The 14481-nt window shown below is 47.3% G+C and overlaps 1 protein-coding gene across 6 annotated transcripts in view; it reads left to right on the top strand.

Annotated features, from left to right (window-relative positions):
• Positions 1–14481, top strand: part of yeats2 (YEATS domain containing 2) — a 217076-nt gene that overhangs the window by 185490 nt on the left and 17105 nt on the right. For all 6 annotated transcript variants that reach the window (XM_060906054.1, XM_060906053.1, XM_060906055.1 and 3 more), the window contains 4 exons: positions 169–248; positions 400–601; positions 13366–13604; positions 13737–13811. In XM_060906054.1, the coding sequence (XP_060762037.1) occupies positions 169–248; positions 400–601; positions 13366–13604; positions 13737–13811 (596 nt within the window). The remainder of the gene's footprint in view (positions 1–168; positions 249–399; positions 602–13365; positions 13605–13736; positions 13812–14481) is intronic.

Raw genomic sequence — 14481 nt, 5'->3', positions numbered from 1 at the left:
CTATCTTTTTATTTTTATGGAGTCGTAGGGAAGAGTGAATTTATTTCGGTGTCTGTATTACTTTAAATGGAAAGGCTCAATTGTTGTCATTCTGCACTTTAGAATCTGTGCGATTCTGGGTTCACTTTTGCTTATGAATAATTTGTGTGCATGCGCGTGTGTTCTTAGCTGAAGATTCCCACCCGTTCTGTGCTACCTCTGCGGAACAGTACTATTCCTGGAACATCGGAAAACGCAGAGCTGCAGAGGTATTTTGTGTGTGTGTGTGTGAGGGAGGGGGCTCTCGCTCACTCTTTCTCAGCTTCAGAGACATGACATTGCACTTTAATATGTTTCAGGTCAGCATAATGTCAAATCTGTGCTCACCTTGGCCTTCTCTCTTTCTTTGTGTGTGTGTAGCTCCAGAGGGCAGTAGCAGTGAAGCGTCTGGTTCAGGATATTTTAGACCGAAACCCACGACTGCAGGCCCTCAGCCCTCCTAAAACTAGGGAAGTGGTGCAGTGGTGCCGTCTCCGCGGTTACACACCCCCTGACCCTGAACCCCAGCGCATCGAGGAGGACTCCATAGAAGACATTCTCACACAAATTGACAGTGAGCCAGGTCTGTGTGCAAGAGTGTTTGTGTATTTCTATAGTGATGGCCTGTATAAATGTCATGATTGAGTCATTTGATATTTAGATCACAGTTATGCTGCCCCATGATGTGATTTGAAAAGGATTCTGATAGTTATTAGTAATTGTCATTTTAATGCAGATAACTTGTTCTTTTAGTCGTAATGAAATCCCTTCATCCCCTCTGTTCACACTCACTGGCTATGACTGCTACGTACAGGGTCGAGTGAAGGCTAAACTGTGCTACCTAATGAGACGTAAAGCTGTCGAATCATATTGATATGCTGCTCATGTCATAGGGCAGGTAAAGATACTTTGAGAGACACATCAGAGTTTTTGCAGAATGAGCTTACAGAATTTTGTGATGGGTTAGTGCAGATGAGGAGAGAAATCTAAATGTTTCCAGTAACTGTTGATCAGTCCTGCACACCGGCTTGGAGGAATTTTAGCCCGTTCCTCCGTACAGAACAGCTTTAACTCTGGGATGTTGGTGGGTTTCCTCACATGAACTGCTCGCTTCAGGTCCTTCCACAACATTTCGATTGGATTAAGGTCAGGACTTTGACTTGGCCATTCCAAAACATTAACTTTATTCTTCTTTAACCAGTCTTTGGTAGAACGACTTGTGTGCTTAGGGTCGTTGTCTTGCTGCATGACCCACCTTCTCTTGAGATTCAGTTCATGGACAGATGCCCTGACATTTTCCTTTAGAATGATGGCAAGCCGTCCTGGCCCAGATGCAGCAAAACAGGCCCAAACCATGATACTGCCACCACCATGTTTCACAGATGGGATAAAGTTCTTATGCTGGAATGCAGCGTTTTCCTTTCTCCAAACATAACGCTTCTCATTTAAACAAAAAGTTCTATTTTGGTCTCATCCGTCCACAAAACATTTTTCCAATAGCCTTCTGGCTTGTCCACGTGATCTTTAGCAAACTGCAGACAAGCAGCAATGTTCTTTTTGGAGACCAGTGGCTTTCTCCTTGCAACCCTGCCATGCACACCATTGTTGTTCAGTGTTCTCCTGATGGTGGACTCATGAACATGAACATTAGCCAATGTAAGAGAGGCCTTCAGTTGCTTAGAAGTTCCCCTGGGGTCCTTTGTGGCCTTGCTCTTGGAGTGATCTTTGTTGGTCGACCACTCCTGGGGAGGGTAACAGTGGTCTTGAATTTCCTCCATTTGTACACAATCTGTGTGACTGTGGATTGGTGGAGTCAAAACTCTTTAGAGATGGTTTTGTAACCTTTTCCAGCCTGATGAGCATCAACAACACTTTTTCTGAGGTCCTCAGAAATCTCCTTTGTTCGTGCCAGGATACACTTCCACAAACATGTGTTGTGAAGATCAGACTTTGATAGATCCCTGTTCTTTAAATAAAACAGGGTGCCCACTCACACCTGATTGTCATCCCATTGATTGAAAACACCTGACTCTAATTTCACCTTCAAATTAACTGATAATCTTAGAGGTTCATATACTTTTGCCACTCACAGATATGTAATATTGGATCATTTTCCTCAATAAATAAATGACCAAGTATAATATTTTTGTCTCGTTTGTTTAACTGGGTTCTCTTTATCTACTTTTAGGACTTGTGTGAAAATCTGATGATGTTTTAGGTCATATTTATGCAGAAGTATAGAAAATTCTAAAGGCTTCACAAACGTTCAAGCACTACTGTAGATGCTTGAGGCATTACCATTTAAAGAAGACATACCCCTTTTTGATAATTTCATATTATTCCCTGACATGCTTTTGTAAAGTTTGTGAGCTTCTTTATTGAATAATTGCATTGGTTCTTGGGGATGAAGGGATTCCATGAGCCAGTCAGACAAAATCTGTTTGCATATTTAAATTTAAAGGCACAGTGCAAAATCCATGGGGGGGGAGGAACAAAGGCATGCTTTTTGTTTATTTTTCAAACTTTACAAAAGCATCTCAGATAGAAAATGTAAAATAATTGAAAAGTGCATGGCATGTCCGCTTTAACACTCTCAACCAATTTATTATCCCCCGCTGGCCGAAAGGCCCGAAGGGGGGATTATGTCATGGCGATGTCCATCTGTCCCAGGAAGGGTGCTCGCCTTCTGAAATCACCTCCTCTCAGAATATTTGGAGGAATTTCACAAAAGTTGACAGGATTCTTTATTATATGTCGTTAATACGCATATTGCCGTTTCGTTCAATTCGGTCACATTTTACCAGAGTTATGGCCCTTGATTACCAAACTTGTACTTTGACAGTTTCATGAGGGTGTATTAAGCATAGATATAATTGCCAGCGGGGGATATTGTGCTCTCAGAGCACTATTCTATAATATGTAATAATAATAATAATCACCATGGTCTCGGGGCATATGAGACATGCTGGTGATTTAAACTGCCCATTAAATAATATGAACACCTTTATCATTAAAAATGCACATGTGCAAGAAGATTCAGCAAAACTTTTTTTTCCCCCCCTCACTGGCAATCGAATGTGGGCTGCTGCAGTTTGTCTTTTTTGAGCACACCATGTGAAACTACTTTTCTCTGACTATTTTTCTGACTTTTACAGACATTTACGCTACGTTCACACTGCAAGGCTTAATGCTCAATTCCGATTTTTTTGTGAAATCCGATTTTTTTGAGGTCGTTCACATTAACATATATATGCGACTTGTATGTGATCCTCAGTATGAACGAAAAGCGGCCTAAAAGTGTTCCGCATGCGCATTGCAGGATACGACGACGTCACACGCAGTGAGCATGGCCAATGTTTACGGAAGTAAAACCGCCCGGTTGCGGTATGACCCATCCAATCTAGCTTGAATAGCTGCATCCCCCCAAATGGAAATCAGCTCCCTAACCTCTGCGTCCTTCCATTGAGAAGATTCAGAACCTTCACAGCCCGAAGCGTCCCTCGCATTGATGTCATGCGCAGGGGCGCAGATACGTTTTTGGAACTGGGGGGGACAAAAAACTGGGGGGGACAAAGCTGCCAGCAAACCAACCCCAACCCCGATATGCCTGTCAAACTTGTTGTGGGTTACTATAGCAACCAAGCTCGAGCTCGCAACCTGTGCAGTCTGCGCAGCTCAACCAACCGAATATCAGTCTTTGTTTTGTTTTATGTGAGTTGTTGCAACTATGTATACACTGCTGTGCACCTCAATAAACCGAATGGTAATTAGTCTTTTGATTTTTCCGTGAGGTTTGCCTTATGCAAAGAAAGACAGCATAGACGTTTTTTCCTCCCTATAAGTGGGGGGGACCGAACGAGGTGAATTTAAATCTGGGTGGGACGAGTCCCACCCTCCATCTGCGCCCGTGATTATGCGCCATGTTGTTGTAACTTTTTTTGAGAGACCCGTCGCCTACTTCAGCGCAGAATAGTGACGTTTGTGGCTTGTTGATGACGTGTAAGTCGGATGAATGCGATCTGGCGGTTCAGACTGAAGTCGCATATGAAAAGAGCGGATAGGAATCGGAATTAGGACCACATATCCAAACGGCCTGGGTCGGATTTGAAAAAATCGGATCTGTGTCGTTCATATTGTCAATAAAAGATCGGATACCGGTCACATATGGGCGAAAAGATCGGATTTGAGTCACTTCAGCCTGCAGTGTGAACGTAGCCTAACAAACTAATCGCGTTAGCAGAATTGCCGCTGCAGCAGCAAGTAATGCCAATAGCTTTCTAGAAAGTGATCATACATGTATTACTTCAGCTGTTAGCTAATGCTAAACAGCCAAAACACACAGCTTAATCATCGTAGCCATCTGTAGCGTAGTCCTCTGGCTAAGGAGGTCGTCCATTTTATTTTCCAGAGAATGGGCACTGGCAAAAAGTATGACTGGGAGAATTCGCCTTCCTATTTTAAAGAGGCACTGGAGTCTCTGCTGAGCACCTCACTACCTGCCGCGCTTGGGTGGTGGCCTCAGGTTGTTGCGATAGCCCCCCTGCTGCGGCCTAGCTCAGCAGCACTCTGGCATGGTGATATAGTTCTGGAAAGGAGTGGAGTACACTAAGGTTGATACATAGGTCGCGTTAACCGACAGTTGTCCGTCATTGACGGATTTTTTTTAGCTATGACGGAAAAATCTGAAGGCCGTCGGTCATTTTGACGGATGTTTACCGTTACCATTACCAATAACAATAATAGCCTAATAATAAAACATAATGAAACATATAATTGAAATGATTGGCAAGTTGTGGCAGAGTTTTCTTACATACAGTATACATAGTCTTCACTGCCGTCACTTTCAATCTGAGCCGACATTGCGGCGAGTCTTGATGTTCAGTGTATAGGCTACTCATGTATACACTGTAGCCACTGCGCAAGGCTGTTCCCTCCATCGCGCTCCTGACTGCGCTCTGACTTTTCTAACCACTAGCACAGTGAGATGTATTAATGTTTCCCTTCTCTGCAGAAGACACGTCATTTTTGCTATTAAAAAAAGAGATGCATTGGGTTGTTTGTGTCGTTTCCCTGCCTGTACGTCTTAATGCAATAGCGCTCATTTAGGCTAGTTGTTTTCTTGTTTTTAAAATGAAACAAATGTCGATTTATTGTCTTCTTCCCCAGCAAGCTTAGGAAGCTTAGGAACATCACTGCTCGAATATCTGCTAAACTATCATTTTAATGAGAGCACGGGTAGACAAACTAACATTTAAACATAACTTCGTTTTATTTAAGACCTTCCGTGTCAGGTTCCAGGCTCCGCCGAGCCGAGACGCGGGGTGCAGCTGCACCACTGGTGCAGAAAGACCGCATGCTGCAGGATTTCCTCCCTATGAAGAGAGTACTAGCAGGGTCGGGAAATCCAACTTTCAGAGGCTCTTGCCGGCTTCTGATCACTTCCCTGGGAGAAATGTTTCCCGACTTCAGAACTTTGGCTGAAGTGGCGCTGGTTATTCCAGTCTCCAGTGTCGCAGCAGAGCGCGGGTTCAGCCTTCAGAATAAAATTAAAACGTCAATGAGAAGTCGTCTGTCCGAGGCAAAGACGCAAAATTTAATGACGATTGCCTCGGCAGCAGTTTCCGTTGACGACTTTGATTATGCACAAGCGAGCTCCCAATTTAAATCCATGCGGGCCAGAAGGAAGGGTTGAGCTCACGCAAACAGGTCAAATTAGATTGTCACTTAAATCGTTGTAGTGGACTGTTCATATTTTTTTTAACTGCAATTGTCTTGCTACGTTGTATAATAACATTGTTCATATGCCCGTTAAGGCACAACAGCCGCAATGTTTTTGGCGGAGGGAAAATGGGTTCACAAGTGACCGAACGTCAGAATCTCTGTTCATCTTTTTGCATCATAAATACATAAATAAATGATTAAATAATACAAGCTTGTTCTGTGAATTAATTTTTAAATGAAAATGAGTCCATGAAAACACAAGTTATTAAATATATAGCATTTATAGCCTATATACATTGTCATTTAAAAGTTAAAATAAAATGACAGATAATAATGGACAATGACGGAATTTTTACGACCCTGTCCGTCAAAATGACGGACAATGAAAAAGTCTAATGTAACCACTGGGTTGATATATCCTCTGTGACCCAGTTTGCCTGGTTGTATTAAAGTCACCCGATCATACTTAAAAGAGATATGCAGAACCTTTATTTTTAAATACATTTCTGAGTGGATAGTATCTCCATCCTCGACTCTTGTATGCTGCATAATTGGGAATAAAAAAAAAATTTGAGAGTTAAAATCGACCACAAAGTTGGCATGTGAGCTGCCAAAAACATGGCTGAATCCTGAATGACTCAATTTTGTATAAATGGGGGACTACATAGGTGGCAAAATGTAGTTTTATTCCTGCCATGGAAGTGCACTTGTATACCGAGGAGGAAGCCATTTGCATTCCAGCCGTGAATGAGGATTCAAAATGGCATTAATTTTACATCATGGATCGTGATGACAGTGTTCACAGCGAAAGCGAGTTTTACTACCCTGAGGAAGACAAAATAAAAGAAAACATTTCAGGAGAAAGCTAAAAACCTCTAACTTGCTAACGCCGAGCAAAAACATGGCTGAATCCTGAATGACTCAATTTTGTATAAATAGGGGACTACATAGGCAGCAAAATGTAGTTTTTTTCCTGCCATGGAAGTGCACTTGTATACCGAGGAGGAAGCCATTTGCATTACAGCCGTGAATGAGGATTCAAAATGGCGGCTCGGCTCGGTTTTCCTTTTCGGGCGCTCTCGTTTTCTGTTAGAATTTGGTAAAGAAAAAAATAAAATTATTTACCATCTTAAGGTCGGTCCGTATGGTGAAATACCGTGACCTCGGCCTTGAATACTGACCTCAGCCCAGAGGGCCTCAGTCAGTACTTTCAAGACCTCCGTCACAGTATTTCACGATACGGACCTCCCAGCTGGTAAATAACATATATGTATGTGTACAAGCACTGAAAAAGTAAGGGTTTTTTTTTCTTCATACAGTCCCCTTTAAAATTTAAGCTCTCCAGACAGTAATCACTATGCAAACTTTTGAATCATGGTTAACATTTAGAACTTTTGTGTACATTTGTATGGCTGCAGCTTTCACCCTTTTGTTGAAAAACATGACCAGTGCAAAATTAGGGACGGTAGGAGGCATCCGAGTAGCCTTTTGAATCGAAACAATGCTACATGGTAATGTCCTTCTGTACAGTCGGGATGTCTTGGAGGACATTTTGCTGAGACAGACATCATTTATGGCTGTTCTGAATGGCTGTAGTGTCGAGATTTAATCCGATATATGCTGGAATGGCTGTTTTTGCTTGTAATTTTATTAAGGTGTAGCTTAACACCGATATATTAGGCAGCCCAGAGCTCTCTATGCAAGAACATCTTTGCTTGACCAGTCTGCTCCGTGCTCACAGTGAAGAAAAATTCATTAACCCCTACAATACCCTTGGACGAGTCATGTACGTCATGAGATCTTTTACCGCCATGCCTTATGACGTACGCTACTCGTCATAAACACCTCCTTTTGTGTCCCTTACATGGCACATAACTTTTACTTCACAGTGGCACATATGAATTAGTCAATGCCGAAAACATTCTTCCAGTCATAAGGCACAGCGGTGAAAGATTTCATGATGTACGTGACTCGTCCAAGGGCTTTGAAGGGGTTAAATGTGATTATTTATTGTAGCAGTTCGTATGGGTGGGTGGAGCACAGAGGGACGGCAGGCCAGAACTGAGTTCACAAAACTTTTATTTTCACTTTTCAGTGTCAATTTCACTCTCTCAGCCACACACGCACACACACAGTCCAGTCGTCTGGTTGGGGAGATAGCTCCCTCTGCTCTTGCACTCTCTCCTTAAATAGGGCGCGGTCACTGGGGAAGACACACAAACACATTAATTAATTCTGCCACTTACCTTCCCTGACTCCGTCCTCTGGTCACAGACCAATGCTTGACCATGCCCCCGCTGCCACATACCCCCACCGCCCGACTCAGGCCGGGCGGCTGTCCGGCCTGCAGCCGACTCCCCCCCCCCCCGACGGGAGAGGAAGTCCGCCACGACCATCTGTGCCCCCGGCCTGTGGATCACCTTGAAGTTGAAGGGTTGGAGTGCCAGATACCAACGGGTGATCCGCGCGTTGGCATCCTTCATACGGTGGAGCCACTGGAGGGGCGCGTGGTCCGAACAGAGGGTGAAAGGGCATCCCAGCAGGTAGTAACGGAGGGTGAGGACGGCCCACTTGATCGCTAGGCACTCCTTTTCAATGGTGCTGTAGCGCCCCTCACGCACCAACAGCTTCCTACTGATATACAACACTGGGCGGTCCTCCACCTCCTGGGACAAAACAGCCCCCAGCCCTCTTTCCGACGCATCCGTCTGTAACATAAAGGGGAGAGAAAAGTCAGGGGAGTATAAAAGTGGCCCCCCCACACACAGTGCAGCCTTTACCTCAGAAAAAGCCCGCTGGCATTGCTCCGTCCACTGGACCAGATCTGGTGCCCCCTTTTTAGTCAGATCAGTCAGCGGGCTGATGACGTCCGAATAATTAAGTATAAACCTATGATAATAGCCAGCCAGCCCCAGGAACTGTCTCACCCCCTTTTTGGTCTTGGGCCTCGGGCAGGCCGCAATTGCTGCTGTCTTGTTAATTTGGGGACGCACCTGCCTGTTGCCCAAGTGGAAGCCCAGATACCGTACTTCCACCCGCCCAATCGCACACTTCTTCGGGTTGGCAGTGAGACCCGCTCGCCTCAGCGACCTAAGGACGGCCCTCAGATGTTGGAGGTGCCTCGGCCAGTCATTACTATAGATAATGATGTCATCGAGGTAGGCAGCCGCATAGGTGGCATGGGGGCGGAGGACCCTATCCATCAGCCGCTGAAACGTAGCGGGCGCCCCAAACAGCCCAAAAGGAAGTGTGACAAACTGGTGTAAGCCGAACGGTGTGGAAAAGGCCGTTTTTTTCTCGGGATAATGGAGTCAAGGGGATCTGCCAATAACCCTTTGTTAAATCCAGTGTCAAGTAAAAACGAGCCGTGCCTAGTCGATCGAGCAACTCATCAATACGAAGCATTGGGTACGTGTCGAATTTAGACACCGCGTTGACTTTTCTATAGTCTATACAGAACCGGACCAACCCGTCGGCCTTGGGTACCAAGACTACCGGGCTGCTCCAGTCACTGTGGGACTCCTCAATGATGCCCATTTCGAGCATGGCCTCGAGTTCTTCCCGAACCACTTTTTTCTTGTGTTCAGGTAGCCTGTAAGGGTGGCTACGCACTACCACCCCCAGGGGCGTCTCAATGTGGTGCTCTATGAGGTTGGTGTGATCGGGCAGGGGTGAGAACACGTCCGAAAACTCGGTCTGCAACTGGGCAACCTCCGCGAGTTGGGTCGGGGAGAGGTGGTCTCCACAGGGGACCGCAGAGGTACGTGATGCCAATGTTCCCTTTTGAACCTCCGGCCCCAGCTCCGCCTTCTCCGGAACCACCGACACCATGGGGACCTCTTGTTCCAGAGTTTGAGCAGATTGAGGTGGTAAATCTGTAGCGCCCCACCCCGTCCGTTCGCCTCACCTCATAGTCAACGTCCTCGACTCGCCGTGTGACCTCAAAGGGTCCTTGCCACTTGGCAACTAATTTGGAGCTCGATGTGGGCAACAGTACGAGTACTTTATCTCCCAGTGCGAACTCCCTAAAGCGCGTACCCTTGTCGTACAGGCGGGTTTGTCGTTCTTGGGCCTGCCGCAAATTCTCCTGGGTTAGGTGGGTGAGTGTGTGGAGTTTTGAGCGTAGGTCAGTGACGTATTGGATTTCATTTTTACTTGGTGAAGGTCCCTCCTCCCAGTTTTCCCGCAGCATATCTAGAATGCCGCGCGGCTTACGCCCATATAACAATTCAAACGGAGAGAACCCCGTGGAGGCTTGGGGGACCTCTCGCACTGACAACAACAAGGGTTCGGGCCACTTATCTCAATTACGTGCGTCCTCACTTACGAATTTTTTAATTATATTCTTGAGGGTGCGATTGAACCGTTCAACTAAACCGTCCGTTTGTGGGTGATACACGCTGGTGCGGATCGGCTTAATACCCAACAACCCATACAGTTCATTCAGTGTACGTGACATAAACGAGATGCCTTGGTCAGTCAGAATCTCTTTCGGGATTCCAACTCGGGAGATAACGCGGAAGAGTGCTTCCGCAATACTGCGTGCTGAGATATTGCGAAGAGGCACCGCTTCCGGGTATCGCGTTACATAGTCCACCAGAACTAATATAAAGTGGTACCCTCGTGTTGACCGATCTAATGGCCCGACGAGATCCATCCCAATTCTTTCGAACGGAGTCTCGATTAATGGGAGAGGGTGCAAAGGCGCTTTTGGAATGGCCGCTGGATTTACTAACTGGCATTCGCAGCCGCCATACACCACCTACGGACATCGCCGCGAATCCCTGGCCAATAGAACCAGGCCATTATTCAGGCTAGTGTTTTATCCTGCCCTAAGTGTCCAGCCATGGGATTAAAGTGAGCCGCCTGGAATACCAATTCCCGGCGGCTCTTCGGAATCAAAAGCTGCGTGACTTGCTCTTTAGTCTGAGTGTCCTGCGTCACTCGGTATAATCTATCCTTCATAATTGCGAAATAGGGGAAGGACGGGGTGGCGTTTGGCTGGAGCATTTGACCATCGATTACTCTCACTTGGTCAAACGCATGCCGCAGAGTCTCATCTCGCGACTGCTCTAGTGGAAAATTCGCAAGGGATTCCCCAATAGAGAGAGGAGGAGCCAGCGGCTCCTAACTCTGACGCAGAGATGACGTAGACAGCTCTGTGACAGCTGCTCCCGCCAACGCGATACCGGGACCTCCCCTTATTAAACTATGGCAGGACCCACTCTTCACTAGATGACTCATTAATTCCCCAAATCCTGGCCAATCCGTCCCCAAAATTATCGAGTGGGTAAGGCGAGGATTAACCGCCGCCTTCACTATAAATTTTTCTCCTCGAAAAGAAATGTGGACCGACACTAAAGGGTAGTTGTGAACATCCCCGTGCACACACAACACCTTCACCAATTGTGCTCCCCCCAATGCCTCGTCTTGCACCAGGTTTTGGTGGATTGAGGTCTGATTACAACCAGAATCCACCAACGCCTGATATGTATCCCCTTGGACACTCACCGGTATGCGATACGCTCCGGCCCGATCGAGGGCGGCTCCTGGCGCGTCGGGGATCCGAACCACCGCGCCCACCTCCATTGCCAAGCACTGCTGTTGGAGGTGGCCCGGCTCCCCGCAGCGCCAGCAAACTGGCCCGGGCTTCCTCTCCGTACTGGTGCTCTGGGGCTCACTCAGCTGAGGGGGGGGAGAGACAGACACAGAAGGGAGAAACGGGAGGGCACCGCGGATGCGGCGGGCCGGCTGGGGTGGCGCCGGCCCCCGCCTCCGCGGTGGGGGAACAGGGCAAGGATGAGACACAGGAGGAGAGGGGGAGAGAGAGAGGAGAGAAGAGGTTGTCTGCTGTCCTGCCGTCGGGACAGCCACCAAATGGTCCTCCGCCAGCTCGATTGCCTGATCCAGCGATGCCGGGCGGTGGCACTGGACCCACTCTGCAGTTCCAGGTGGTAAGCACACGATGAACTGCTCCAGTACCACCTGGTCGATGATTCCCTCGGCGTCACGGTTGTCGGCCCTCAACCACCGCCCACAGGCATCCCGGAGTTGCTGGCCAAACGCGAACGGCCGGCCGACTTCCTCCAAGCGCAAAGCACGGAAGCGCTGCCGTTGTTGCTCGGGGGTGCGCCGCACACGCTGGAGGATGGCCTGGTGAAGGTCCGCGTAGGCTAGCCGGCGGTCGGTGGGGAGCTGTAGCGCGGCCAGCTGCGCCTCTCCCGTTAGCAGGGGGAGGAGGCGCGCCGCCCCACCGGCCACCCCGAGGTCTCTGCTACCTGCTTAAAGAGCGTGAGGAAGGCCTCGGGGTCGTCCTGCGGGCCCATCTTTGTTAGGGTGAGGGGGGACGGGCCCGCGGCAGTAGAGTTGGTGGACCCCGCCGACACGAGGAGGTGCCGGAACGCCTGTCGCACTTCCTGCTGAGCCAACACCAGGGCCTCGAACCACTGTTTCTGCTCCTTCCAGAGGGCGACTAGCGCTTGGTGCTGGCTTTGCTGGGCCGTGGCGAGGGCGTGGACCAGGTCGGCGAAAGGGGAGGACTCCATGGGGCTGTTCTGCTTCTGCGCTCCAATTCCCGGGTTTCGGCACCACTGTAGCAGTTCGTATGGGTGGGTGGAGCACAGAGGGACGGCAGGCCAGAACTGAGTTCACAAAACTCTTTTATTTTCACTTTTCAGTGTCAATTTCACTGTCTCAGCCACACACGCATGCACACACTCCAGTCGTCTGGTTGGGGAGAGAGCTCCCTCTGCTCTCGCTCTCTCTCCTTAAATAGGGCGCAGTCATTGGGGAAGACACGCAAACACATTAATTAACCTCAGGTGCAGTGATTCTGCCACTTACCTTCCCTGACTCCGCCCTCCGGTCACAGACCGACGCTTGACCACGCCCCCGCTGCCACATTTATTTATTTATTTATTTATTTAATGGAAGTTTGTTAGTTTGCAGTGAGGAATGCTGGATTGCAATGTAGTTGCCGTTCTGCTAAATGGAGAGCGTTTTATCCTGACTTTTGTTCATTAACTAATTGCAGAGGCCAGGTTTCGTGAACGCTGTGTAGTCCGTAAATCCGCTTTCGCTGGGACCGAGATTAATCAGTAGGGCTTTATAAAGATGACGCTGATCCTCCGAAAACATTTCCCCTATTACAACTGAATCTTTATTTTCACCACATCTGTCTCTGTGTGTGTGTATACACTCGAAGGTTTTCTAAACCCTCCGTTTTTAATCGTTCTTCTGAAAATATTATAAATATGCCTATAAAATATGAATATTAGATTACCTACTGTCTAATTATTTACGAACTGGCTGGTCAGTTCGGTTTACGCTGGCTTGAAAATTAATTACAGGCTGTGGTTACGACATTAGGGGCTGAAAACACTGTCTTGATGATAATTTGAATACCCTACGTAGACATTATAACTGTGCATTGAAATGAAATAATCCCAATTACAGAATAATAGCTCGTGTACCAAATGCTTTGTGTTTATTAAAAGTGTATAGTTTCAACTTTGACAAAGGAAAGAGCTCCTGTGAAAGATATTGCAGAGTGTAAACGTAACATTAATCTGTGCTACACTGGAACATATCAGTTTCAGTTTGTAAAATGTGTGTGTGTGTATATAGAGTGTCCATCTACTCTGACGGATGGCGAGGAACTGTGTCAGCGTCTAGAGCAGTTGCAGAGGATTCTGAAGACCGAGCCGGAAGAGGACGACACCGAGCCTGTCGACATCATTGCTGTCAAAGAGGTCTGCAGCAGCAGGGTCAAGGTCAAGCAGGAACAGGAGGAGGCAGAGGAGGAGCCCAAATACTTCCTGGGGTTATGTCCATCCTCCCAGTTTATCAGAGACACAGCAGAGCAGGTGACGATCATTCAGACAATCGCTAGATCAGTCTGTTCTGTTGTTACTAGTGCTGTCTGCAGGAGACGTACTTTAACCCTGCTAATGATTTAGGCCTCTCTCTCTCTTTCCCACATCACCTCTCTTTCTCAGATTGGTGTGAGTTTCCAGCCAGTTGAAGTGGAGAAGAATGTCTTTGCTCCAGTAGTGGAAGCCATGATTCTAAAGGTACATGTTTTTGGGGGCAGTTGTACTTCTCTGCCTTAGCTGCGCCTTTATTTTTATCTTCTGTTGTGTAATGCTGAGTTAGTCAGTCGATTATATTTCCCTTGCCTTCGTTCTCAGTCACTAATTTTAAACCTCTCGCTTTCTACAAGGCATGTCCGTACTGTGAAAGTTTGGGAATTTGATCTAATGGAATTTAAGATTTTGTTGACGTATAAATACAGAATTATTTAATCAGATACGTACATGTTTATGTGCAAAACAGAATACATGTGCATCAATGAGAATGGGGATGAGAGTGTAGTGAAGATGCAAGGAGCAGACGTAAAGAAAGTTGGTGAATTCAAGTACCTGGGGTCAACTGTGCAGGAAAATGGGGGCTGCGATAGTGAGGTGAGAAAGAGAGCGCAGGCAGGGTGGAGCAGCTGGAGAAGGATTTCGGGAGTCATTTGTGATCGGAAAGTCCCAGCGAAAGTGAACGGTAAGATGTGTAAGACAGTAGTGAGACCAGCTGTGATGTATGGATTGGAGACCGTACCCTTAACAGGAGGCGAAGTTGGAGGTGGCGGAGTTGAGGACATTAAGGTTTGCGATGGGAGGTTGGACAGGATAAGGAACGAGCACATCAGAGGGACAGCACATGTGGAGAGCTTGGGAATTAAGCTAAGAGAGA

This window comes from Neoarius graeffei, chromosome 23, assembly GCF_027579695.1.
Source record: "Neoarius graeffei isolate fNeoGra1 chromosome 23, fNeoGra1.pri, whole genome shotgun sequence".
In the NCBI taxonomy this organism is placed as follows: domain Eukaryota; kingdom Metazoa; phylum Chordata; class Actinopteri; order Siluriformes; family Ariidae; genus Neoarius; species Neoarius graeffei.
This window is presented reverse-complemented; position numbering and strand designations above follow the sequence as displayed.